This window comes from Anas platyrhynchos, chromosome 4 (genome assembly GCF_047663525.1).
Source record: "Anas platyrhynchos isolate ZD024472 breed Pekin duck chromosome 4, IASCAAS_PekinDuck_T2T, whole genome shotgun sequence".
Lineage (NCBI taxonomy): Eukaryota > Metazoa > Chordata > Aves > Anseriformes > Anatidae > Anas > Anas platyrhynchos.
Window position 1 is genome coordinate 18,874,670 of NC_092590.1, and position 27,201 is coordinate 18,901,870.

Here is a 27,201-nt window from a genome sequence, read left to right on the forward strand (position 1 = left end):
GTCCTCTGAACGCTACAGCAGTAAACAGGTTTCACCTGCAAGACTGTGTATCTGTTAGTATGCATAAACTGTGCGTGCAGGGTCTTTTAAATCCTCCTTTTATCAGTAGCAGCTCTCCCATCCTTTGCCTTGCAGTTAAATCTTCTCTAAAAATTTGGGGGATTTCTGGCAGTGAACTTGGTAGGCAAGGAGAAGCAGAGCAGTTCGTGGTCCTGGCACGTCCTGGGGAGCAGTAAGGGAGGTTGTGCCCCTGCCGTGCCCCACGGCCAGTGCTGCAGCAGGAAGGGGCATCTTTACGGTCTGGTGAGAGGCTTGATGTTTTATTTGAACACCCAGGTAGTGAGCGAGTGCTGCCTTGCTCTCCGTGTCCCTGACCCGTTGCATCCATTTTACTAAAGACGTTGGAGCCAGATCTACATCGCACCCAGCAAGGTTTAGCAGAGGGCAGAGCAGGTGGCGCAGGACAAAGCAGAACAGAATTTGGCATAGAGAGAAGAAATGCAGCTCAGGCAGGATTTGGGGTAAAATTGGGATGGAGAGAAGCAGGGTAAGCAAAAAAGGCCGTTGTGGAGCAGTCGCTTTCCCTAATCTAGGTGAAAGTGCCGCTGTGCGCTCCCCGGCTCTGTCTCATCCGCAGCGCGCGGCTTAACATTCCTGCCTGGCACGTGGGGCTCGGGGAGGGAGCGTGGGGGAGGACCGAGCCGGACACAAAGACGGCCGGCCTCTCACCAGAATGGCATCCAAGCCATCTCAGCTATCCAAAGCCCCAGATGCCGGCATGTGCGCCCAGCCTGCAGCCCGCTGAGCGCACAACAAGAGGCAATTACGGCACAACTCGGCCGCTGCAGGCCGAGGGAGGCACGGAGGGAGGCACGGAGGGGGCCGTTTCAGCCGCGCTTTTATTCGGCTGTGGGGGTTCCTTGAGCTGGCAGAAATCGCAAGGCTGGCCCACGTCTGGGTGCTAAAAATGGGAGCAAGTGGGAGCAGCGTGCCTGCGGGAAGGAAGGAGCCGAAGCGCACGGTGCCTGTGTGACTTCCGCACGCGCGTGGTGAAGCGGGGTAAATATTTGTTTGCTAACTGGCTGGAAATACCCATAGAGGTGGGGAGAGACTTCTCTTTCTTGCTGTCACCGTGCGGACCTTTCTCTCAGCTTTTCTCTCGTGTGTTCAGGGCGTTTGTAAGGTGGTTACGTGCGGGTAGGGCATATGCAGCCCCGCAGCCCCTGAACTCCACGCGCAGGGATTTTGAATCCCAGCATGCAGATGCTGGGTAATGCGTTTTGTGCCATGGATGCTGCAGCTGAGTTCCCTCCTGCCTGCTGAGCATTGTGCAGCTCCTCCAGAATGCTTTGTGAGGGGCACTCGCAGGGGCTGAGCACTGCCTAGGTAGAAAGAGCAAAGCCTGGCTCTTACAGCCTGCCGGAGCAGTGACAGAGAGAAGAAAAGGGCTACAAGTGGCTTTCTGTGACATTTTCTTTGCACTTTTTAAAAACCAGCCTGATGCCCCTGCCTCACCCCTTCTGTGTGCGTATTATCGTCTTATTTCTTAAAACACTTGTTAATGCAGGGTGCAAAGATGGAGATTTCTGTGTGCTGATGCTCACCTGCCTTTGGTTTCTTTTGACAGGGACACGCATGCAGCGAAGGGATGCACCAACCTGTCTCCCAGCCCGCTCAGGCCGGACCGCGTGAGCTCTGACTTTCAGCCCAGCAAAACCGCGTGGTCGGGGGGAGTTAAGCTGCGGCTGAAGACCAGGTGAGAGTGTGTGCATCCACGTCCCTGTCTGCTGCCTGTGTTTGGTGGCTGCTGTTCTCGGAGAGTGGCTGGCAAACTCCACTTCCCTTTCATGGGAGCGAGCGCAGCAGCAGTGCTGGGCTGGAGCAGGGTGAATCTCCAGCATCTATGGCATCAGGTTTTTGGAAGAGGTACAGGACAATTTCTTAACCTCACATCCACCTTTCCCTGTGGTTTCCTTGCCCTTAAGACAGTACCAGGGAAATGAAAGGAACTGACCTCTTGGGCCTTGAGACAAGGATCAGCTTTGCTCGATGTCAGTAAGATTTAATGCAGGGCTGGGTGTAAAAATGTTCTTGTTTGGCAGAGGGCGACTCGCTGGGAAGGGGTGCTGGAAGAGGTGTCCATCCTTTTCAAAAGCTTCGTCAGTTTTGTCTCCCATAGGAGATGGGGGACCAAAATATCTCCACAGCACTGATGTAAGCCTGCAGCGGCTCCCCAGCTTTAGGTGCCTGGCTTTCCAAAACCTCCTTGCTTCTTCCAAGTCTGTGAGTGTTAGGGGAGTTTGGTGTTCATGACAAGCCTGCTGAGAGCCTATCTGAACGAGTCAAAGTCTTCAGAAGGCAGCTTCCTGAATTGCTCTAGATCAACCAGTGCTGTGGTGGAGCCTGATTTCCTTCCTTTGTGCATGCAGTGTAGGGCCAAATCCTACGGGGTTTGCTCAGGCAAAGCTTTTAGTGGCATCAGAAGAGCCTTTTGCATCAGCCAGGTGGTAATCTGGATGAACTCATGGATGTTTGTGTCTCTGTCTGCTGAGATTCGCGCCACGAGGCAGTGACTTTTATTGGCAGCATGAATTCGGGTCAGACCATGACCTACTTGAAGTCCAAATGAGCCGCTGAGGAGGGGATGGGATGCATGTCAAGTCACGTTCCTATCTTACAAGCAAAGGTGCACATCTGGAGCAAACTCGCTGGCCTTGGTGGAGGTGCTTCAGCTTTTAGCCACTGCTGTCAGTTACAGACCCTGGCCCTGTGCATCTCCTCTGGATGGAGCAGATTTTAGAGGCTGAAATCTCTCCTCGAGCTACTTTAATCAGGGGCAGATTTATTTATGACTCCGAGGGTGTGGGGCTCTGCAGTTCCTGAGGTATGTGACCCACAGCAAATTTGGGAAAGAAGCTCGCCACGCATCCCCCACCTTTCTATAGCAGTGAGTTATTCAGGACATGCCTGCTGTAAATCCTGCTGGCCTGTCGATCTATCAGCAGATATCTGTAGAAGCTCCAGAGTTTAGCATTTCACTTGGATTAGCTTGTCTTTGGATGCGGTGCCAATGTTTTCCTTCCCTTTTCCGGCGGTGTCGGAGGCTGTGTGTGCCTCTCTCCGTGGCTTAACTCGCGTTGAAGCTTTGGTTGCAAGCAGGAAGTTGCTTTAATGTATAAGAATTTGAGTGTGGGAGGGCATTTCAGCCCCAACTGCTTCGGCTGTACCACTGGGTGCAGTCCTCCTGCTTGTTTACTTTCTGCAACACGCCCACGGCGACAAAGGCTGTCGGCAGTTTCTGAAGTTCAGGGTGATGAACGAACATCCTTAGTCAGAGGGGGAATCCAGAGCTCAGGACCGGTCTCTCAGGTGTCGCAGCGGAGCATCTCGACCTTCTTCTCTCCCCCTGATCATCTCCCCATCAGGATTTTGGTGCGGAGTGCATTGGGGCTGCCTGTGATTTGTAGCCCTCCAAGTGAGAGCAGAACCCAGCTGCCATCTGCAAACTGGCCCTGAGAATCCCCTTGGTTACCTGCCGCGCCCCATTGTCCGCGTTGCATTTGGATAATCAGGCTCACTGGGCAGCATTTCTGCTGCCAGCCCCCGAGTTCCTCCGAGGAGCTGAAGGAGACTGGGAAAACACATTCCTTCCATTGTTTCTAAGTCTCTCCTGTTGCAAGTTGCTGTGTGTTTGATATCAGAGGGCAAAAGAATCTAAGCTATGCTTGTTTTTCTGTCTTTTTAACTAATTTACCGACCGGAGAAGAATGAGAAAAAATTATTTGAATTAAGCCCGTTGGGCCAATTCATCAATGAGGATAAATCAGCACAGCACTGTGGCTTCTGCAAAGATACAGGCAGGTTAAACTCAGGTCTGGCAGCTGAGTTTTTCTACCCGTGCTCTGGGAGTTGATGGGAACGCCTGGAGAACACATAGCAGGGGCCTTCTCAGAGATGAAAGCTAAAACAAAGACTCTGTCAGTTGGCCAGCTGTCTCTTTTCCATGTCTGTCCTTTCTTCGTCTTTTTCCAGTGAAGGAAACAGTAAAACTGGGGCAAGATGAGTGAAATTGCAGAGGGCCTTTAAGCCAGTGCTCACCAGCTCCTCATCCCAGCCTCTGTGTGCCCCAAGTACCGAGCAGGAGACTGCAGCAGCTCCCCCACCTCTAAGCCACAGCCCTGTGTGAGCAGCACAGACAGACTATCCTGGCGGCAAGTATTTTCTCAAGACAGAGATCTGAAATACCCCTTATTCTGCAGTTTAAGTCATACTTACCATGTGGCTTGGTAATGCTTTCTTAAAAAAAAGGAAAGCTGTCAGAAGATCCCAGTAGGACAGAGTCCTTGAACCCGGTAATCAACAAGAATGAAGGTTGTATACATCACCTCTCGCACTAATAACCAAAGCCCCACTGTTCCTGTTGAAGCCTGCTGTCTGCTTAGTGTCAGGGAATGTCAGTGGGACCCTTTCGTCTAAATACTGCCTGGCAGATGGATGCTCGGGCGAAGGGAAAGCGAAGCAGCAGCGCACGGCCCAGCTCCTGGCGCGGCACTCTGCGGTAGGCCTGCTGGGTGATTCTCTGTGAGTCACTTCACCTCTTAAGGCCCTTGTTTCCTTTTCTGGAAAGTGGGATAAATGCCCCTTCCTTGGATAAGGCAGCCTAGGGGTTACCAGAGAAATGTGATAACACAGAGGTGTGATGTACAAGACCAATAATCATTAATTACAGTGTTTGACTGTTCATGAGTTCACCCAAGGAGCGACTGTTGCTCGCAGCTGCCGTCACCTCTGAGTGATCTCAGGCCTTTTTTCTGCAGCCCAGGGGAGAGCATTTCTTTCAAGAAAAGCTGTTTTCTGTCTCCTGCAAACTCTGCTGCAGCACTTGATGCTGTCACCTATCCAGAGCCATCCACACCTCGCCCCTCACCAGGGTCAGCATGGCAGACATTGCTGTCCCCTTGGTTGTTCCCTTCCACCAAATAATCTGTCCTCATTTTTATTTTTATTTTGTCTGCTTTTGGTGCTAGCAGAAGAGGAAGGCAGACAGGCTGTGTCCTGCCAGTGGAGTTGAGATGAATGGTAGAAGGAATCTGTCCATACATCCACGTATGTGGTTGTTATCTCTGCCTTCACCCAGGGCTTTTTTTTCCCCGTGGTGGTTTGGAACGGAGCTTGTCCCAAAGAGTTGGTGATGGTAATGGTAGGAAATGTGAGGATTAGCCTCTGATGCTCTGCTTCCTTGCCCCTGAGAGACGTCAGGGACCTCAGTGCCTGTCTGCCAGTTCAGACACAGAGCTCAAGGCCACGTCTGATGCAACCCAGACATCCCAAGTGATGCTCGTCAGAGGGAAAAAAACAAACAGCATCTGATGTGGGCTGGAAGCAACAAGCAGAGACAGCACCGCTGGGAAAGGTGTCTGAGAGAGGAATGAGAGCGGACTGATCCGGGGTAGGGTACTGAACTCAGCTGGGATATGGTACTCGAGTTGTTTTCTCTTTTCTGTGTGCGTGTTAAAGACCGAAACTGCTAAAAGCTGTGATATGCTTGGGGGGGATTCCTTGTCTGGGGAGAGAGGAACATACTGCAGAAAAGAAGGTTGCGTCCATACATTTGGCCTAAATGTCCTGATGTGAGATTTTTTTCAATGCTTTATTATTAGTAGTATTTAACTTAGGGAAAGTTTTAATCTGAGCATAAAGACAGGTGGGGGTGCAACTCTCCCTTTCCTTCACAAGTGAGGAGATTCTGTTTCCCCAGATTTATGACTTGAAATACCATTTCATATACTTCATGTCTTTCTAATGAGTTCTCCTCATTTTAATGAAAATCGTGGAGGAACAGAGCACACTCCACATCTCTTCTGCTGTTGAATTTACCCAAAGGGCTCCGTGAGCCTAAAAAGACAGATCCAGTGAAAGACACACCAAGCTGATGCCATTATGGCCCGACTTCTTCCTAATTGGCCTCGTCTGTTATGCTTATTTTTAGAACCATGTCTGAACCTTAATTAAGAGTGACGTTGCTTTGAGTAGATTGTGGCCTCGCTCTGTTGAAATCCTAATAGGCTTCTGAGTGCTTTAGTTTTTCCTTCATCTCCTGCTTAGTAGCTGGGCACAGGGACTGCAGCAACGCGTTAGGATGGCTGCGATGGCACAGATCAAACCTGCTGGCATTAGATCTCTTTGTTTCTTCCCATCTGCCTGATCATGGGGAATGGGTTCCCACTGACCACTGCCCCTGCCTGCATCCACAGCTTGATTTTGCTCCTCCAGGAAAGCTACTTTTCTTGACTAGTTTTGATGCCTTTCTCTTCAGCGTTGCCCATTTCTCTGCTGAGGGGGGTTTTGAAGCTTGCTGGGACAGGGACAAAATGCACACAAGGTCAGTAGTTAGAAAGAAGACGACTTGGATGATGTGTTTGCCAGGCGTGTGACTGCTGAAAACTTAACTTCCTGCAATCACTGTGGATGAGTTGCAGGAAAAATAGGTGGGTTTACTGGGGCATGGAGAACTCAGAGCTGCTACTCAGTCAGCCGCAACGTCCCCTCACTGCCTATCAGTCATTAGCTTTCTAAAAGGCTGAGTTACATCCCCTTATTGTCTGCAAGGAGAAAATTAAGTCAGTCTTTGTAAGGCAGGGGAGGAAGCTGCTTCCTTCCTGCTTCTCATCCTACCATAAAAACTGGTCCCCATGAACTGAGCATAACAGTGAGCATCCACCTGCACTTCTTGCTGTCGGGGCAGCAGTGGTTGGTGTTGCTGCACTGCTCCTCAGCCTTGGGCAAAGCATGCAGCAGGCTGCTGGTGACTTGAAGACTGCTGTGAGAAATCTGGAGTCTGTAGGGGTTGTTACAACAGCTTTTTGTCCTTTTTTTTTTCCCTCAAAGCTGCTCTATTTGGAGGTTTAGGAAAACGGAAGTTTTTCTAGGCAAGAAAAAAAGAAAATGCCAGTTTGAAAAAGCTGAATTGCCTCCTTTAGTTAAGGTGGGCCTTCACACACACAAGCAGAAGCTCTCGGAGGACACAGCTGGAGGATGGCTGAAGCAAAGCCCTCAGGTTGTGCATGCTCTGTGGCACCGGTAAGGAAAAGCACATAAAGAACAGAAATTACACTGAATGTGTTGCTTTGTATGGTTTTAGTTTGTAAGCATGGGAAAAACATAACCCAACCTTTTTGTTACACTGTGAAGAAAGCTTCTGACGGCTGTTCCTTAGGTGCTGATTCATTTGCAGTTGGTGCCAAGCTATCTTTATAAAGTGTACGCTTCCATAACTGTTTTGCATACAAAGCATAAAAAGAGTCTTCTACAGAGATTACAGGGGAGAACACACTCAGTTCTTCCTAATAAGAGAAAGGTACAGAGCTATTAGTGCTATGGACCTCAGAAATGTCAGGGCAGTCCTCGCAGCCCAGACTGCATCAAGCCTCTGCCAGACTGTGTTCGAGGAGACTGCTAATGTGCCGGTCACATTTCTGTCTGAAACTGCCGTGACAAGGATAGGAAGAAGGAGCACACAGATAACACCAGCTGGACAAGATTAAAGGCTTTCTTTTTCTCTTCATTTTCCCAGTTTACGGTGTGAATTTGGCAGTATCTGCTATGTCATCAGTGTTAAAGTTGCCGCAGGACCTGTTAGCTGCCAGCATTGCATCAGCTCCGTTGCCTGCCCCGAGTATCTTTGCTCCGAGGCATCTGTTGGGGTGCCAGCCTGACCTGGATGCCCAAGTTACCTCATCACTGGAGGTGTCCATGAGGAACCAGGGGTCTCTTTTCCAGCCTGGGTGTTTACAACTGAGGGATCACTTTCCGCATTTTTTGAAGTGAATTTTTTACTAATATGTTTGTCCAAACTCTTTTGCAAGTATAGTGCAGGTGTAGCCCTTGAGGAACAGGTATAAAGGATAAGGGATGGGGTGGTTTATTATTATTAATAAAGTTCCGCATTTTGAAATCTTACAGATCTTAGAACAGTGTCAGCTCTTGCTCCTGGTTTTGTTGAAGGCAACTGAGCTATACCAAATTTGTACCAATTAAAGGTCTAATTATTTATGTCTTCACTCAAGTCAGGAATTAGCTGCTGCATTTGCAAGTTTTATCACTCAGCCAGTTTGTCTGGGATGAATCAGGATCTGACACTGTGGGTTTTACAAGAGCAGTTCTGCCCCACTTGCCAAGAGGAGTTTAATCGTGCGCTGCTTTTAATTGCTTCCTGACAGTTGTGCTCTGCAGTAGCACCAGCGTAACCAGAAGCTGTTGCAAGCTTGGCAGATGAACCACGTTCAGCTCCCCCCAGATCCCTAATGGAAGATAGCTGTTCTGGAGACACTGCGTTGCTCACTGCTGTGTTACGCTCCAGTTCTAGCCCTTTTCCCTTATTGGGCAATAATAACACTAATTATAAACTAAGCTTAAGGAAGCAGAGTGAAGCAAGGTGCTATTTTCAGGTGTCACAGGAGGCTGAAGGTAGGAATTTCTGGCATTCACCAGACACCCACACGCAGACAAGGCTGTGCCATTCTCCAGCCCTCAGCTCCGTGTCAGGGACAGTCTCCTGACTGATTCAGGGGGGACTGGATCAAGCCCTCGGTCTCTGCCATTCGGTGCACGCGTACCTCCATCCTGCCTCCTCCTCAGAGATCACCTGCATGAGTCTGCAACATGAGCCGGAGATCATGTGTACTGCGGCGCTTCCTCTCTTGGCTTAAGCTCGGCTAAGATTCGGTTACCCTTAATCCACGTTTCCAGGATCAGGTAGGTGTGGAAACAATGCAAGGTTATCCTGCGCTGAGCTGGTACGGCATGTCTTCTGACTTCAGTTCACAGCTTCGCCCTCCGTGTGTTGTATTGTTACAAGGATACTGGCCAAAAGGGTTTAAAATATCTGTGGCTCAGAGGATTGGCTCTGCTACTCCTTGAAGCTTTTTACCGATCAAATCAAGGGCTAATGTGCTTTGCTTGTGATCATCCCTTGTGCTTTCACAAGTAAAAGATTAATGCTGGGGGCTCATACTCCTTCCAAGTACAAAGAGAGTCTTTAAATCTCTGCAACGGAGAAGGCAAAAGCATGGGGTTTTTGTAATAAACAGTTTTGCCAGCTTTCCATCCTGCCAGCAAGTTTCCTTGTTTCTTGGGGCAAGGAGCGTAACGAGAGAGCTCTGTTTTAAACACACCTACACATGAAATGGTAAAAGGGTGCTTGGTTCAGCTCACCCCCTATAAACCTCCACTTCAGCTCTCCTTAACACAATCTGTCACAACAAATGGTGAAAGGAAAAAGGTGTCCCTCTTTTGTTCTTCTATCTGATGATGAGGGAGTGCTTTGTCCTTCTGAAATCTGCATGGAAAACCTCCTGGTGAAGTGGTTCTGCTTCTCAGTGTCTGCCAACGCAATTCTGTGGAGCAGAACATCAGTCAGTGCAAATGTCAGTTTGTGCCGCTACGCAGTCTGACCCTAACAAGCAGTTTTTGCCTTGGACATTTTCCCGTACCCTTTCTTTTCCCAGTCTCAGGCAGTGCTAGGAGAGTCCTCTCTTGGCCTGTGTTTTATATCTGCAGAGGGCATTTTAGTCTGTTTACATTATTCAGGACATGCTGCACCATGAAAATTTCGGTGAGACAAGGACTTGGAAGATGTGTCAGCGCCTCTTGGCTTCATGCATTATAGGAGTAGGCGAGGTTGACCTTCAGGCTGTCACATTTGGGATTTTGGTGTTACACAGGTCCAGTACTGCTCCTCGTTCTTGCAGGAAGAGTTGGAAACTGCAGGGATGCGTGCTAGAGCAGGGGAGCGATCCCCATGGAAAACAGGGAGGATTAAAGCCGAGCACAAAGGCTGGGGCAGAGGAGAGTCTGCGCGGCACATTCAGGGTACTTGATTGTTAAACCCCTGCTTCGACTTTCCACTGCACCATTATGTACTTGAAATGAGGTTGTTGGTTGTGTTTTTTTTTTTTCTCCTGAGAGCTGCTGGAAGCCTTCTTAGTGTCGGTGACTGGAAGAGCCCCCGGCTGGCTGTGCTGTGCAGGACGCAGCAGCAGGACAGCTGCCTGGCTGCACGGCACCTGGCTGTCACATCTCATCCTGCATTTCTATAAGCACCCACGAGAGATCAAAACAGCATTGTCTGGGCTTCCACCCCCTGGTGGCATGTGATCCTTTCAATGACTGCACCAGCAGTCACTTTAAAATGAAGGGAACCTTTTGAGAAAAGCTCTCCTTCTGCATCTGTAGGAATCCCATGCTGCCAGCCTGCTCGGTGCATGGTGTGGGAGTCCCACAGGCAGCCCAGCCTGAACTGCTCCGTGGGGATGCTCGTCTGCCCGTGCTCTTTGGTTTGCAAACACGAGGGGGGACGTGTGGTGTGAGTGCTGGGAATGGCTCATGATTCGCTCGGGAAAGACAAAAATGTAGCAGTGAACAGAAGTGAGCATTAGTAATTTTAAATGCCTCTCGGTGTTTCTTCACATTCCTCTTCCTTGAAGGAGCTGGCCTGCTGTTTACATGCGAAATCCTTCTGCTTTTACCTAGGCGGAGTGAAACTCCAGGCCGACCTCACTCCTGGCATTCAACCAAACTTGCGGAGAACCAACCCGATCCCAGCATGATGCAAATATCTCAGGGCACGCTTGGCATCCCCTGGCCTCAGTCCTACCACTCCAGGTAAGCACTACACAGCTGCGGTCCTGTGCTGCACGTAGCCAGAGGCGTAGAGCCACCAGCTTTTTTTTATTTCTTATTTTTCCTCTTTTTACATACCTTATGTGGGTGTAGAATCAGGCTCCCAAGCTAGCGTGCTTCTAAGCCATCCCACAAATCCTATGTCTTTATTTCCAGTGTCACACTGCCTTCGGGGAGGCTCTGCCTCGTACCCAAGTATCCGTCTTGGTGTTGCTGACTGCAAGGTCACAGTCTACATCTCAGGCTCAGGAGTGAAGGAAGGGGACAAAAGATTTGATGGCAAAATGTTACCGTCTGCCTCCATACAGCTGGTGGGTTTACAAACGGCCAGGGTTAGGATTGGAGGTAGGAGGGTTTCTCTTCCTCTTTGGTTACCCTGATAAAGCAGATGTGTATTCCTCAGTTAAGTGCTCTGTGAGGTGATTAACACCTATGCAATGAATTGCTTTCAAAATTCCCCTTCCTGCCAAGATGGGAGCCCACTGCCAGCACACTGAGGCTCTGGGTACTGATACAGGAGCTGGAGTCCTGCTCAGCGTCCTGCAAAGTGTCCCCGTGCAGAAACACAGCAAATTTATTTCCCCAGCAGGGGAAAAGAAATCCAACATGAAACCGAACCTATTAAGGAAGATAAAGGTTTGGCAGCAGGGCTGCTGCACCCATCATCATCGCCGAGCTGCTCTCCAGCAGAATTGCATCACTGTCAGTACTCCCAGGGTGAGAAGTTCAGCCAGGGATTTCCTGCTTTTGGCAATCCCCTTCTGCAGGGGTCAGATTTACCATAACTAGGCAGTCAGTGTGGTGGTTTGTCAGCCCCCAGAAGTCTAAACGAGTAACTTCAGTGCTGTTAAATGAAGGTTGCGTGAGGGCCCTCTGGTTTTGGCTTTGGACTGTGGCAGAGGAAGACTGGAAGCAGCGATGTGGTCCCAGTGCAAGGAGTGCTCGGTACAAGGAGAGGAGCACCCAGGGCAGACAAACCCTTTGGCCCCTCTGAGCAGCACCAGAAGGTACTTGGGGGTGAGCCCTGGGACAGCTTCTGGGGGGACAAGTTTAAATTCTGCCCTCTGAGCATTTTCCTTGGAAAGGCAGAAGGGTTTGGGGAGCAGGAAATTCTCCTTACAGCCACTGGGATTTAAACCTCACTTCTTCTACAGCCTGGGCAGAGGGGAGGAAAGAGAAAACGTGGCATTAAAAAAAAGTGAGCAGGTGGTTACAGAACAAATGTATGTTCCTGACTGGCCTTCGGCACAGATCATCCTGTGGTGTATTCGTTTCCCACCCCAGGGCTTTGCTTCCCAGCCACAGCTCCTGGCCGAGCATTTGGCTGTCTCCTGGGAGCCTGAAGAGGAGCACGGGGAACACCTAGTGGCCAGCTGGCCACAGCTGCACTGGGCATTGCCAGGGAGATTTTTTAAATATTTTGTTAAACATTTAGTGGTGCATTCAGATGAGTAAACCAGAAAAGGCACCTTAATTCCCAGGGCTGCTGTGCATCCCCAGCTGCCCTGCTGCATGAAGCAGTTTTGGGTTTGTTACCCCAGCAGGGTGAGGCACATAAAAATGGTGAGGCACATAGAAATGGAGCTTGCCTTTCTTCTGCCTGCCAGGGCTGCAGCTTGCACCCTGGCAGCCCCAGGCTCCATTCCTGCTTGCAGCTTGGAGCCCTGTGTGGGACAGCAGCTTCTCCTCTCCTGCTGCTTTCCTGTGGCTCTGCCAGCATGGCACCTGTAGCTGCACAGGGAACCAGACAGAGCCGTATCCAAAGGAGGGGAGCTGGGAACAGAGGGAGGGAAAGTGAAATCACTGGGCTACACTCCACAATCCTCCCTGCATTTGCTGGAGTCTGGGAGGAGAGATTAGCCTGGGGGAAACTCCTCAGAAATTTGTGATGTCCCCATGTGAGGTATACAAGACCTGCATCCAGCACAAGGAGCTCCCTTCCAGCTGATAGAAAGATCTCCGAACATCCTTCTTTCTGAACATTTCTCTGGAGGCCACAAATCCTCTGTCAGCACGTATGTTTCTCAGAGCAGGTGCCAAGGTGCCCCTGTACCTGCGGAGCGACACGGTGAGGGGGCTGTTCTCAAACCATTAATATTGTCGCCCCCCCCCCACTTGCCTCCACGCACAAACACATGCATCTCTTCTCTGTCTCGTCAGCTTACTCTTTTTGCAGCAAACAAACTATCCTCGGGACAGCTGAATTTCCAGGAAGCCTGCCAGGGCATAGCCTTCATCTCCATAAAAAGGAATGAAATGGGGAAAAAAGGAAGAGATTAGATTCCCCCCAGAACTCCTCTCGAACTCCTCTCCTCCTCCTCGGTGGCATCAGCCCTCATTCAGCTTTCCAAGTGCTTAGGATAGGTTTGATGGGTGGGTTTGATCCTCCCTGGCTCCAGAGATGCCCTGTCTTTCTGTCTGTGCTTCCCTCCTCCCTCCCCGCTGTGGTAAATAAGAGCCATGTGTTGCAATGTCAAGCAGTTCCTCTTTGTGAACTGGGATGACTGCAAACAGGGGATGGAGCAAGGCCCAAATATGGGTTTTCATCTGCACTTCTCAAAGCTAAACATCTTGCTTCTGAGCTCACTTATAAGTTGTTGTGCCTGTCCTCCGCTCACAGTGGGATTTCTCTCTTCTCTCGCTCTTCCCCAGCTCCTCGACCAGCGATCTCTCTGGTTACGAGCATGGCTATCTGAGGAGGAGTCCTGACCAGTACAGCTCCCGGGGCAGCATGGAAAGCCTGGAGCACTCCTCCCCTGGCTACCACCCGTGTCACCTGTCCCCAGCCAAATCCACCAACAGCATTGACCAGCTCTCCCACCTCCACAGCAAGAGAGACTCGGCCTACAGCTCCTTCTCCACCAACTCCAGCATCCCCGAGTACCCTGCCCCGCCGTTCAGCAAGGAGCACTCCTGCTCCACAGACAGCGTGCACTCCCGGGGCGGCCCGCAGGAGGGGATGAGGCAGGCTGACATCAGGTACGTCAAGACGGTCTACGACTCCCAGCGAGGGATCTCGGAGGAGTACGAGGTGAAGTCCTCTGCCTTGCTTCCCAGCAGTGAGGCCCGGGCCTCGCTGGATGGCCGCGGCCACGGCAGGCTCCACGGCTTCAGCCGGAGCAGCGCGGCTCCCTCCTGGGCGCAGCCAGCCCAGGGCTCCTCGGACAGTGAGAGCCAGCCCCCCAAGGGGCCTCCCTTGCCTCCCGCTCGCAGCGACAGCTACGCAGCCACCAGGCATCATGAGAGGCCCAGTTTGTGCTCCGGCCTCGATCTGAACAAGCCCAGCCGAACCCAGCCGAAAGGGGCCTGGCCTCCGCTTGCCAGCACCCTCTCCCAGGGGCCGCTGCTCAAGAGCCACTTCGGAGAAGGGCACCTGCACACGGTGCTGGAGAAGAGCCCCGAGAGCAGCCCCACAGTGAAGCCCAAGCAGAGCTACTCCCAGCCTGGGCAGCCCCTGCTGCCTACAGGGGTCTACCCGGTGCCTTCCCCAGAGCCGCACTATGCCCAGGTGCCCCAGCCTTCCGCGAGCAGTAACGGGACGGTTTATCCAGCTCTGGCCAAAGAAAGTGGCTACTCTGCGTCTCTTCCCATCTCGTACGACAAAGGTGCAGCCAGCAGCACGCTGGGCTTTGACGAGAACGGAAACCAAAGCACTGCAAACAGGTCGACCGTCTTCTACCAGCCCCTGGCCGCTGAGAGGAAGCACGATGCCGCAGCCAAGCTTGTCCAGCAAAAACCTAACACAGCAGGCCCAGAAGTCTACCTGAGCACGTCGAGGAAGGAGGAGCTGCTGCCACCTTACAAGGTGGCACACAGCAACCGTGACACCGCAAGCACTACCCAGGCCTCCAAACACAGTTTGCAAGCCCCGCAGCCCCAGCCGAGGGATGCTGGTGAGAGAAGAAGCCCTTACCAGCCCAGAGAGGACTGGGTGGCTGAATCCCAGGAGGACAGAAATGGCAACACGCAGATAAACGAGAGAGACGCTGCCGCTCCCCACCAGTGGGGGCACAGCAAGGCCAAGCAGTACGGCTTCTCCTCCTTGCAGAACATTGCAGAGAGCGCCAGGAGGCAAAGCAGCTCGGAGCTAAAGGAGACACCACCGGGTGAGGGTTATTCCAGCGTCAAGCTGTCCTTGAACAGCAAAGAGGAGAAGGACCAGAGGGGACTGGGGCCCAAACAGTGGAGTGATGCAGACCTGCAGGCCTTTGCGAGGCAGGAGGAAGAGGGCACGAGCGTGGCCCCATTCCATGCTGCCGAGCCAAAATACGAAGAGCCCCCTTCACTGCAGCACCAGAAAACCTCTGATTTTGGGAGGAGCCAGCTCAGTTCTAGCAGCACCCAGAGCGTTCCCTACGGAAAGCCAGACCCCATCAAGTCCCGCTGCTCTGTACTGGAGAAGGTCAGCAAGTTTGAGCAGCGAGAGCAAAGCACTCAGCGGCCCCACAGTGCCGGTGTTCCCAGCTTCGGCCAGCACTACGGGCCCAGCAGGGCGAGCCAGCCCCCCGGCACCAAGTGCTCTCTGAACAGCCTGGAGGACACGCGCTGCAAGCTCGGCTCCCGCGAGCCCGTCCAGCTGCTCGGGGAGCTGGGCAGGGTGTCCAGCCCCTCCGTCAGGAATGGGAATTTGGACGAGGTTCACTGGCACTGCGTGGAGCTGCAGATGGCAGCTTCGGCGAAGCAGACGAGGTGCAGTGAGTTCTACAGCCCGTCTGCTGAAAACGAGGTGCAAACAAGGGCGGCTCCGCTGCCACGGAGCAAAAGCACGTTCCAGCTGGGAGGGGAGCCTGAGAAGGAAGTCCTCTGGAAGGACAACGTCCAGGATGCCCACGGGTCGCAGCTGGACACGCCGTTCAACAGGGCCTACAGGAACAGCATCAAAGACGCCCAGTCCCGGGTGCTGCGGGCCACCTCCTTCCGCCGCATCAGCCCCCCCTTTGGGAGCACACCCATGAGGACAGCCCAGCGGCCTGCCTCGGCCCACGTGGGCATGAGGAGCACAGCGGCGTCTCCCCACACCCCGAAGGAGAGGCACAGCGTGACGCCGACGGAAGGCAGCCTCTCTGCCCTGGACTACACCAAGGCACAGCACGTCTCGCGCATCGGGGGCCGAAAGCGGCTGACCGCGGAGCAGAAGAAGCGCTCTTACTCAGAGCCGGAGAAGATGAATGAGGTGGGCATCTCCGACGGGGAGCCGTCGCCTTTCTCCTTCCAGAAGAAAAGCCTGCATTTTGTCTTCCCGGAGCACACAGTGGCTGACAGGCGGAAGATCTTTGAGAAGGAGGGCAAAGCTTCTTCCACGGCCAGCCTCTCCAAGCCGGAGCTCAAGCAGCTCCAGCAGAACGCCCTCGCCGACTACATCGAGCGCAAAACGGGGAAGCGGCCGTCCTCGCAGGACGTTGGGCTGCTCAGGGAGCGCTCCCACAGCTCCTACCTGCAGGCAGGAGGCCCGGACAGCCAGAGCCTTTCCTCCGCCTCCAGCATGAATTCCCTCCAGGACCAGAACCTCTATCGCCGCAGAGAGTCGGTAGAGCGGGTAGGCAGGACGGGGCGGATGTCTTCTACCCTTCCTCCCGGGCTCATGGGCTGCTTTGATGTGAGTGGAGATGAGCAGAAGAAAGGGCACCGGGACGGCTTGGTCACGAGCCGCCCCAAAACAGACCGGTGCTGGGATCACAGGGCCAAAACGGAGCTCACCAAAGGCACGCAGACAGACCCGCTGGGCCTGCGGGGCCAGCCTTGCTTTGGGAAGCAGGAGCAGGGCTTCGAAACACCCTCCGCCAGGAAATCTGGGAAGTCGGTGTCTGTGGAAGATTTGCTCGACAGGTGCGACAATCAGCAGAGGAAGGGGTGTGTCCCCGTGCACACGCGTTCCAGATCGTCTCCCACAGCGGATAAGAAGCACCAGGTAGGTGCAAATGGGATCGTGTTTGGGAAAGCAGGGCTCTCCAGACCAGGGAAAGAGGGGGGATATCAGGGAACAGACTGCTGCTCTGTCACAGCAGTTACTCCTTTGATTGCAGAGGTTAAATGCTTGTTGAAGTGCAGACCGTTCATTCCATTTACATCACCGGGACGCTGGTTTAAGCGCTTGCCAGTGGGGTGCTGCTGCTGCTCTGCTTTCCTGCTGCTGGGGCTGCTTCAGGGATTTCAGAGCTGCTGGCATTTCAGTGCCTGTGCTGATGATAACGTGCTTGTGGCCTTCCTGCCCCTACCAACCCAGCTGAGGTGTCCCAGTTCACCTGCCAGCATCACTGGGGAGGCACTGGGACGTTTCTGGTGGGGTGTGCCATGAAGGTGGTCACACGCTGGTGCTGCTGCTCTTCTTGTTTCACTTCCCTAGTGCAAAGCAGAGAACCTCAAAGGCTGCTTGAGGTTCTGGTGCTCTGCCCCAGCTCCCACTGTGGCCGACAGTGCTGGGAAGTGCTGGGCAGAGACACGGCCAAGTAACCACTGTGTTTGCCTCCAGCCCTGGGGGGAAGCAGTGCAGAGAAAACCCCACGCAGACGCCGGCCGCTCTCTCCACGTCCCCTGCTTGGTGGCTGGGAACATTGCACTGATGTCACCAACGGGGAATTTGACTGCCTCTGCTGACAGTAAATAGCAGAAACAGGCGAACTACTTAAAGAACAACTGTCCAGGCCAGCTCTTCAGCTGGCTGAAATCTGGTCGGGCCTATTTAGGTCCTCGCAGCTGGCGAGCCGCGGAGATTTGCAGCAGTGGTGGGTCTGATGCTGGGCTCCATCACAGGGAGGGGGAGGAAACAACCCAAACGGGTGGGCAGGCTTCTCGCAAATAGTCCGAGTGTTTGGACAGCCTCGCATAGTTCAGGGACAGCTGAGACTCAGGACACCTCCTGCTGTTCCTCCACTTGTTGCTGGCCCAGAACAAGTCGAGGTGCAGCGAAGTGGCACTGAGTGAAGTAATGGAAAGGGGGCTACAGTGAGAGCGCTCCGCTGTGCTCTCAGACACAGCCCAGACCAGGGAGCAGGGGAAGGAGCCGTCCTCCCAGACCTGTTGTGTGCTTCCTTCTAAAGGTCCTCTTTCGGCAGACCTCAGATCCCCTGCTACATTTTTAAAACAAGAGAATGCAAAAGCAGCTTGTGGCTATCCAGTGACCAGAATGTATTCCCAAAGCCACTGCTGTCTCATCCCATCACCAGTGTTTTTCCAGACGAGGCTACAGGCTCTTCTGGGCAACTGCATAGCACTTGCCCATCCTGAAGCCTTGTGTTCAGTGGAAGGACAGTCCTCAGTAAAGAGTTAGGGTGAAAACCACACTGCAACTCCTCTGCCTACAGGAACAGTCAGAGCAGCAGCAACAACAACAACAACAACATCCAGTTAGAGGAAAATCACTACAATGTACTTCTCAGTGCCAGGTTGGACAACACGCAGCCCTAGTTCGTGTCTCCCCAGCCTGCTGCCTCAGGCAGGGGACAGACAGGGAAGTTCTTGAGATCTTTATGTTCCCCCTGTCAGCTCATTTTTAATCTTGAATACGTTCAGCAGACAAAGCAGAGTTTCTGCCTTTTGGAAGCAGACTCAAGGAAGACGATGAACAGCGGTGCAGACCCACTCACAGGGTCTTAGTTCAAGTCCAGAAAGAGGGTAAAGCCCTTCCTGCTGTTTTCCAGAGTGATTTGTCTGTACCCATTTCTGGAGTGAGGAAAAGCATGTTCTGAAGTCCCAGTTCAGGAAGGCATGTTTGACTTCAAACATATACACCCAACTATGTGTCTGTTTGTAAAGGAAGTATATTTGAGTGCTCTTAGCTCAGTTTGTTTCTGAACTGTCTCCAATGCAAAACAACAGTTACAAAAGTCATGGATAAAGCTAAAGCAACAGGGTGGTTTTTTGGAGACCTCGTGTGATTTTTTTTTTTTGTGGGAAATGTTTATTTCCAGTTTAGCAGCAGACTTGTCTGCCTCACTGTATATTTTTCAGGGCCTTGTGTACAGTGTATAATGTTCCTTGCAGGCTGCATATAAATCACATTGCAATGTCACTGCAGGAATTTGTTTAAAGATATAAAGAAATTGATAGCCATGTGGAATTATTAGCTCTAGTCTTCCGAGCAGATTCTCAGCCTTCCTTCCCTTCTGCTTTTTTAGTCTGTCTCAGCCCGCATATCTCCCAGCTCCTGGCCTCCTAAATCAAGATCTGCTCTTACCCTTGCCCTGCAGCAGCACTGTCCAAAGAAGCAAACAACTAGGGGTGTGGGGAACAAGCACTGAAATGCTCTGTGCTGATGAAAAGGTCATCTGGGAGAAAATACCAACATCTTCAAAAGCAGGCACAGCATTTGCTTTCATGTCTCGTAACAGTCTGGTGTCCTATGGCATGAGCTGTAGGGCAGAGAGAATCCGATTTATGAAGCTATTTCAAACCCAAAATGTCTCTGGTTTTAGATGAGATAAGTGCCTAAAGAGGAGGTAGGTCCTGCACTTCAGTTTTCAAAAGAACCAAGTACCAGCCTGCGTGGCACCTCTGCTTGTGTCTGGAGTTTCCAACCTACGTGGCATTCAGCACCTCTCTGCAGCAGTTTGGTCCTGATTTTGCACTGGACACAGTTCACTCACTGCTCAATTTCCCTGTTTCAGGCTGTTTTAATGATGTCTCAGCCTCTTGCTTGCATACAAAGCAGCAGTGAGCACACAGGTCCCACCGATACCTTTGGGCAAGCTCTCTTACAAGAGGCGAGGAGTAGCCAAGAGGTTCTCAGAAAGTGCTCACCTGGATATGTCTGCCCACCAGGTCCCAGTTTTCCACCCAGCACTATATGGCACATGCAATGCTTTCTTAGGAGGAAGCACCAGTGTTTTGTTACTTCCTTTTGATTCCTGCTTGCTGCTAACTCCACCTTTGCATTCCAGGAGCTGCTGAGAAGGGAAAGCAGTGAATTTGGTGCCATGGTGAGAGATCCTTTCTACGTGATCAGCGCAGGAGCCAGGTAGGTGTACATTCATGTCCCCTTTGTTGCTGCAGGGCCAGCTCTTGTCACCCTGCTGCCAGCAGCAGTTGCAATGTGTTGTCTGTGTAAGCAGGTGTGTAGGGACAAACCAGAGCAAATGTCTGTGTGGACACGGTTCTGGGTGTGCTGCGCCCAGCAAAGGTAGAAGGAGTAAGTTGCTGAGAGCTTCTTTTGGCCACTAGAGACATTAACTCACTGTAAATTCCTCCTCTGCAATCCTGCCATTTCTGAGCCTGTTTCTGCAGCAGCACAAGTTATGTACCTTCCAAAATGTGTTTGATCTGCTCTTAGAACTCACTTCCAGACGTTATCCTAACTGAAGGATACGAAAGGAAAAACTACCAGGCTGCCCCACTCTGTCTGACTTTCTCCAGTGCAGGGTGCTGCCTTCACCAGAGCAAGAGAACATCTGCGTGGACTAAAATGGAGAGATCTCATTTATCTGGGAGCTTTGTATTTAGGCTGCTTTATTTTGCACAGGCAGGACATTTGCTCAGCAACAGGAGAGAGAAATGTTTTTAAAAATAGAAAAGTGTAATCATAAAACTCATAATATTAGGACTTAGGTAACCATCCGCTTAGCAGTAGATTGTTTTGAAGTTCCCTGGGACTGAAGTTGATCGTGCTGTATTTACTTTTAAATAATAAATAGCTGTTTGCCCTGAGCTCCGAGTGCCCAAACAGCTAAGTCATATTACAGTAAAAACCACCAAGAGGGACTAAAAGAATTGTTCACAGAGGAGCTCTTACAAACTTTCAGTAAATGTTGTCCCACTCCGTTGTCACACTGGCAGTTAACACTGCTGTCTCCAAAGGTTTCACCGTGACAGCTGGAAGGAGAGGAAGGCTCCTAGTCTAGCTGGATCTTACTGGCTATTATTTTTTGCCCCTAAGAAGACATAGATGTTGTTTTAGAGTTCTGCCTTCAGGCACGTCCTTTTATGATTGTTTAAAACACATTCTTTCTCTTCAATTTGGACCAACTTTCTCCTTTTTTTTCCTGAAAGAACAACACAGCTTTTAGTTCATCCTGCCTTCCCATTTCTTCTAGAGCTTGCATTTCATCATTCTCAATTCACTATTTTCTACTTTATTTTTTTAACCTAGCCTATTTTCCAAGTAATGGGGTGGAACAGCCAGACTGAAAAAAAGTTTTTTGTGGCATGAAATACAGGTTTCTCATCTTCATGCTTCATTGGACAAAGATTACCGGTATTAATCTAACGGTTCTATGATGTTTCTGCCACACATCGTGCATGCTCTGCGAGCATTTTCTCCTGGGAGGGGTGATGTTGCTTTCCTTTCTTGATCAAATTTGGATTTCCCAAAAGATGGAACAAAAGGATGGGAGAAGACAGGAAAAAGCCACTGACTCTCAGGACACAGGTTCCCAGCACAAAGGCTGCAGAGCACTCCCCGTGAGCCTTGGCTGTTAAATGAAGTGGGTTTTGTGTTGCTGAACTTGGAGTGAACTAAATGAGAGTGGGCATGAGTTTAGGAAGTGAGTGGGCTCTGCCTGTGCATTCCTGAAGCCATAGGCAGTTTTCCATTTAACTCTGAGTGGGAACAAGATCTGAATCCTCTGCAGACTGAAAGGGTCGGGTAGCTCAGGACCTTAACCGTATGCCAGTGATTCACAGAAGGATTTCTGCTGTCGGGTGACGTTGAACCTTGTCCCGCTCCAGTGTGAGTGCGTATGTCACCATCTGGGCTGTGGGATTACTGCAGCATCTTTAATCCATCTCTCAGGAGATGCAAATCTTCGTCCTGTGATCGTCAGCCCCCAGTAGCTATTTTCTAGCCGGTCTTCTCACATGTAACTGTTACCATCCTACCTCTGCCTGCAGCATGCTGCATGCCTGGGCCCTTCAAGGGAGGCAGTGTCAAGCAGTAGGAATTACACTTCTGTGTTCCCTTGGGACACAGCTGTTTAATGTGCTGGAGAGGAGATGGGACCATCTCTACTGCCTCTCTTGATGGAGGAAGGGAAACTATCAAATGGCCAAGTTACACAAGCCCTGGTCAGCAATCATCTGGTCTTGCCACACATGCTGTGCTCTTACATTGCCCCGCAGGTGCTGGCTCCTAAGCCCTGTTGGGAATGGCTGTTTTTCTGCCAGTTTAGAAGCCACAGTTGCCTCCACAGTAGGACAGAGCTTTAAATTAGAGAATTACCATCTGGTGTTTCTGACAAACATTGAGCATCTGAAAAGAATACACATTGCTACTGTCCAGGAACCACAGACAATACCAAGATCAGTCTGTCTGGGAAGTTTCCCCACCCCCAGGCAAAGGCTGCCAAATTCTATTCTCAGTTACACCAGAATAAAGCCAGAACGACCCATGTGTTTGACAAGGTTGTTCTTAATTTGTACCAGCACGCCTGAGAGCAAATTTGGGCTCCAAGTCTCAAACATCACGGGCTGGCAGCATTAGATTGTTCAAACAATGCATCTTGAGAACAGAAAATGCATTGGCAATTCAGCTTTATTGTATTTTATTGTTTTATGGTATGGCCTCATGCTTTTAGGCCATCTTCTCTTGCATCTGCTAGCGCTATTATTACAGCTCATTTTGTTTTCCAGCTAAATTGTCATATGAGCAAGTAGGTTTGGCAACATATTCTGAGCAGGATCCTCTCTTCAAAGGCCAGATACTATTTCTCAGACTCACATGAGAACATTTTACAAGGCATGGAAAGAATAATTTAATCTGCTGACTTTGCAGCCGTAACATCCTGTTGTGGTTGAAGTATCTTGGCTTTGTTTTTTTGTGTAACACCTGCATATATAAATGGAACTCTTTTTCCTAATGGGATCCCAAGGTTGTAAGAGCTTTTTTTATTATTATTTTATATTTCTCCACAGTCAAAATACTGCATTTTTTGCTTCACTTTGTTCTTGAAGACAGTCGAATCATTACAATTGTACCTTCCCAAAAGGAACAGATAATGCAATGGCAAATGTTTGGCCCATAAAACTTAAATTGTGAAAGTTATCAGCAATTGAGAATAGACTCTGGTGGTAGATAATGTCAAGTAGTCTTCCTTAGTGTGGTCAGTACCTACCCCATCTGTAATGTTCAGTGTGTGTGTGTGCACATGTATGTGATGTAGCACACACTGAAAGTGATGTGAGATGGTGGGTAGGAGTGGAAATTAGTAGACTACATTCACCTCTCCCTTCAGTATCACAACTAACTGCACCTCACCTGGATCAGCAGGCACTGACACAGGCCTCAAATGGTCGTCTAACTTGGTTTTTAAGATGCACAGTAGCTTTTCCTGCCCATTGATTAATTGTTAATCTTAAAGTGGTTTGTCTCTTGTTTTTTATAGGTCTTTCAGCAAGAAAGAAAGAAGCCACTCTGAAAAAATGGCGTTTCCAAGTTATTATCCCCATCCACTCCATGGTAGCGAGGTTGCCACCAGGTCCTCCACAGTGACCGAGAGCCATAAGACCTCAGAATCTTCCAGGCAGGATACCAGGACTTCTGCATTTGTCCCATCTCCAACAGAGGCAAGGAGTCACTATCCAGAGCAAAAGCAAGGCTTTAAACCCACGTTCCTTCCTCTTAATCCATATGCATCCGGCCGGTCCTCTCCTACTACGCCCACACAGACTCCCTCAGACTTTCTGACTGCAGATGATGGCCAGGCCCTGAGACAGCACCATGCCAAGCGAGATGCTCTTCCCCCTGAGAGCAGTGGTGCTACACGGGCACAGTCTCTGGATGCTGTTCAGGATAGATCCCCTGAGTCTCCTGCAGAAGAAATCATGTGGAGAAGGAAAGCAGGGCTGCAGCACAGATCCCTCCCAGCCAAAGTGATGTGGGCTCATTCAGTCAAAGACAACAGCTCACTACCAGCTGTGGTGTCTCCTCCACCAGCTGGGCCAAGGTTCTCCCAGAGGTGGCAGTCCCTGCCGACACAGAGCAGCACTTCTTCTGACCCAGAAACTCCTTCTCCCCAGGAGACCCACCTCCGGATCTCGGAGTCGTGCCTCCAGCTCACACCCCCGCCGTTGCTGCAGGACGATGAAGACGACGAGGTGTTTGTCATGCCTTCCCAGCCCGGGGGCATCCCTCCACCCTTCTCACCCCCACCGCCACCCCTTCTTCCTCCTGAGCTGAGCTCTTGCACTTCTGTGAACGGCACAGAGGAATTCCCACCTCCTCTTGAGGGACATGGGGCAGCTGGAGACAAATCCACCAGGCTCCCAGAGGAGGACAAAGCGAGGTAAGGGAGAGCTGTCACGCCGCGTCTCAGGCATTGCAGGGCCATATACAGTAAGATATGCAGGGCTGCAGCTGAATGTGACTGACCTCCACAGCTCCGCGTGCCACCACAACCCACCCGCAGCTGCTGGCTGAGCGGGAAGCTTGCGGAGGATTGCACGCATTACAAGGGGAGAGGGACAGACAGACAGACTCGCTGCTGCTAGGCTTTGCTGGCTGCCAAGAGCATTGTTAAATGATGTGGCCGGGGCAGGGCAGAAAGCTAGAAGACAAAAAGTTTTGTGGTCCATCAGCAGATGCACTGACAGGTGCTTAGCAGGCAAAGCAAAGAGGGTGATGAGTGAGGAAATACCCTGGTCTCGTTCTCCCTGCAGTTCCTTAGAGGGTTTCAGTGGGGTTGCTTCTCACTCACTCCAGCATGAAGAGTTAAAATGGCTGCTTACTCCATCCAGTCATTGCGTTTTGAGAGAGAACTATGAAAATTTGTCTTTTTCCAAACTGTTAGACTTCCCAGAGTACATTTTAGACCTGGCATGAAACAATCCTGTTATGAAACAGTGAACACGTGCCAAGAAGTGACAACACAAATATGTCACAGTAACTCTGTATAGTGAATTTTTCCTGAAGGATGGGATTTTGGGCTGGGTGCCCAGCTGGTTTAACTCAGCACAGCTTCCCTTGCTCCCAAGGAAAGAGGAGGGATCCTTCTGTCAGAGAAGAATCTGGCCAGGGCTTTTCCAACAAAAAAAGGGCAAATCAAGTGTGGACTGCTCATGCTGGCATTCAAAGGTGCTGGGATTCAATGTCCCCATCCCATGAGCAGAAAACAAACTGACTTGTCACTTGCTGGTTCTGTGATGGAATGACAGAACAGCAGCATCCAGGTTAAGGGCACAAAGTGCATCTGGCACCCGTAGCTTCATAGTGTGGGCTTTTCTGTGTTGAAATGCAAAGACAGAAATGAGTGAGAGAGAAAGAAAACATATTTGTCTTAGGCCTTCATCATCTGTTCACAGAAATCCTGTGTGGTAAGTTTACCTTCATCTCACAGAATTTTTCTGTCCATAACAGCTTCAGAAGCTTTCCCAAAGCCCTGGCCAAGAGGGAGATATCAGGGTTGGGCACGAATATCGGTGAAAAGAATTGGTCCTTCTCACCGCCTGCATCAAAGAGGACTAGTTCTCCACCTGCTGTGGATAAGCAGCACCACTTACCTGCTTCTTCTGAAGGGCCTCACAGCTCTGATAGACAGCCCACAACTCAACCTGAAAGCAACCACAGAGAGCCAGCAGCTAACACCGGAGAGTCAGAAAAGGGCAGCCCAGAGTCTGGGACACTCAGCACAGCTCCTCCAGTGAAGACAAAGAAAAAGAGCCCAGAGGACCTTAAGTCAGAGGCTCTAGCAAAAGAGATCGTCCATAAAGACAAGTCTCTGGCTGATATCCTGGATCCAGACTCCAAAATGAAGACAACCATGGACTTAATGGAAGGGCTTTTCCCCAGTGGAACCAGCTTGCTGAAGGAGAACAACATGAAAAGGAAGATGACACAGAAGAAATCTATCAGGACAGCAGCAGACGATAACACGTAAGCACTCTTTGTTTGGCTTCTGGGTTAATGTCACAGCAGAACTCACTGCTTGCTTGCTTTTAAGGACAAGACTGCCAAATTTTTCCTCACTGGCAGAGTGAGTTTCTCAGGTCCTAGGCATAAGGGGGGCTTCTGAATGCCCTTTCTCGTGAGCTTGACTGTGCGTGGCCTTTGAGCTCACTTCTCTGGGCCACGTAGAAAACAATGCCAAGCTTGGTGACCGGACAGGAAAGGAACCATCTCTGGAGGTGTTGTTTGATTTTGCTTTCTAAATTTTTGTAATCAGAAGCAATTCAGTCCAAAGAACACAGGTACAACAGTAAAATCAGGACCAAAACAATGGTGTGCAGAAAGCTCATGAGAGGCCCAGTTTTGAAAGGAGGGGTGGGGGTGTCTTCTTACTACAGACAGACAAAAAGATCAGCCCAAGTCCTGCAGTGTAGCAGAGACTTCCAAAGGATAGCTGGAGAACTACACAGCAGTGAGTGGTAATGCATGATGGTGCCAAATAAAATGATCAGTTTGCTCATCACCAGCTGAGCTGAGCTGATTTTTCCTTAGCAAGGATCTGTTCCTGGTCAGAGCAGTTAACCAGTCAACACTTAAGCAGAGCAGCTGTGCCGTTCTGCGCAGGGAGAGCGATGAAAGCGGCTGAGGTGCACCCTCTGATGGTGAGAATCAGCCATTGCCTTCGTGGTTAGCAGCACTGAGAAGGTACCAAGCAGGGAGTGCTGGAACACCATGGATCTAGGCATGGGAAAAGTCAGGCTCAGACTGACCTCCTCCTTTCTCTTCACTGTGGTGTAGGAGAGAAGAAAAGGAAGCTCCCGTAACCCTGGTCACCTGCCCTGCCTATTACAATGTTTCAGCACCCAAAGCAGAACTGCTGAATAAAATCAAAGACTTACCAGAAGAAGCAGGGGAGGAAGAGGAGCTGCTGGACATCAATGAGAAGAAGGTAAATTCCAAGTACACACCATCACTTGCTGTTTGCATTCCTGAAATAATAATAAACCCTGAAGTAAAGTGCATTTCTATTTGTCAGCATTTGGCTGATACAGTCCTCAGGTGCACGGGGGCTGGATGCATTTAGGCTGCTTGTGAAGCTTCACTGGGGTGACTCAGACTGAGTGAAGAGGGTTAATCTGACTGCACATTTGAGTACAAATCTCGCACAGCCCCGAGGCTGGCCTGTGTTGTGCCAAATGGTGAGCGTACAGGTTGTAAGAGACAGTCCCTGTCCCGTAGCAAGGAAGTAGAAGGCAGAGGTGGAGTTACTTCAGCAAGCTCGGCTTAGAAACAGGAACAGAGTCCAGCTGGTGACTGCACTGTCTCGGTGCGTGAGGTTTCACCCTATGATTTTCCTCCTGACCAGAGCCAATTTACTCATTTTACCTGCTGCCTGCACACACCACCTCCAGAGGAATGTTGGTTACTCCTTTTTTCCACGCCTTACTGTTTTCACTGATGCACTGAAAACTGTGCTCCTCAGCAGTTCAGTCAGCACAGCCTCGGTGCGATGACTTGGGTGGGGAGGGGTAAAGCAGGGCAGGGGAGGAGGAAACCTCCTTCTCTTGTATTGAGGCGATATTTGAGGAATGGCCCCGTGATTCTTGCTGTAGGCTTGCATGCTCTGCCTTCCAGGGCATTTGCAGGGCCTTCTAATTTGATCCTGTCGTTGTCTCACATTGGTTACCTGCTAATTAAAGATAAGTTGGGAA

General features: G+C 50.8%; 1 protein-coding gene across 9 annotated transcripts in view; it reads left to right on the forward strand.

The window, feature by feature from the left end:
- The window catches only part of SHROOM3 (shroom family member 3), a 143,456-nt gene that overhangs the window by 111,447 nt on the left and 4,808 nt on the right, over positions 1-27,201 (forward strand). For 7 of the 9 annotated variants that reach the window (XM_038178963.2, XM_072038014.1, XM_072038011.1 and 4 more), the window contains 7 exons: positions 1,628-1,756; positions 10,531-10,662; positions 13,333-16,588; positions 19,557-19,633; positions 22,992-23,891; positions 24,962-25,477; positions 26,288-26,438. In XM_038178963.2, coding sequence (XP_038034891.2) covers positions 1,628-1,756; positions 10,531-10,662; positions 13,333-16,588; positions 19,557-19,633; positions 22,992-23,891; positions 24,962-25,477; positions 26,288-26,438 — 5,161 coding nt within the window. Of the gene's footprint in view, positions 1-712; positions 1,060-1,627; positions 1,757-10,530; positions 10,663-13,332; positions 16,589-19,556; positions 19,634-22,991; positions 23,892-24,961; positions 25,478-26,287; positions 26,439-27,201 lie in introns of those variants that run through there. The other 2 variants (XM_072038013.1, XM_072038015.1) reach the window with 2 other exon arrangements.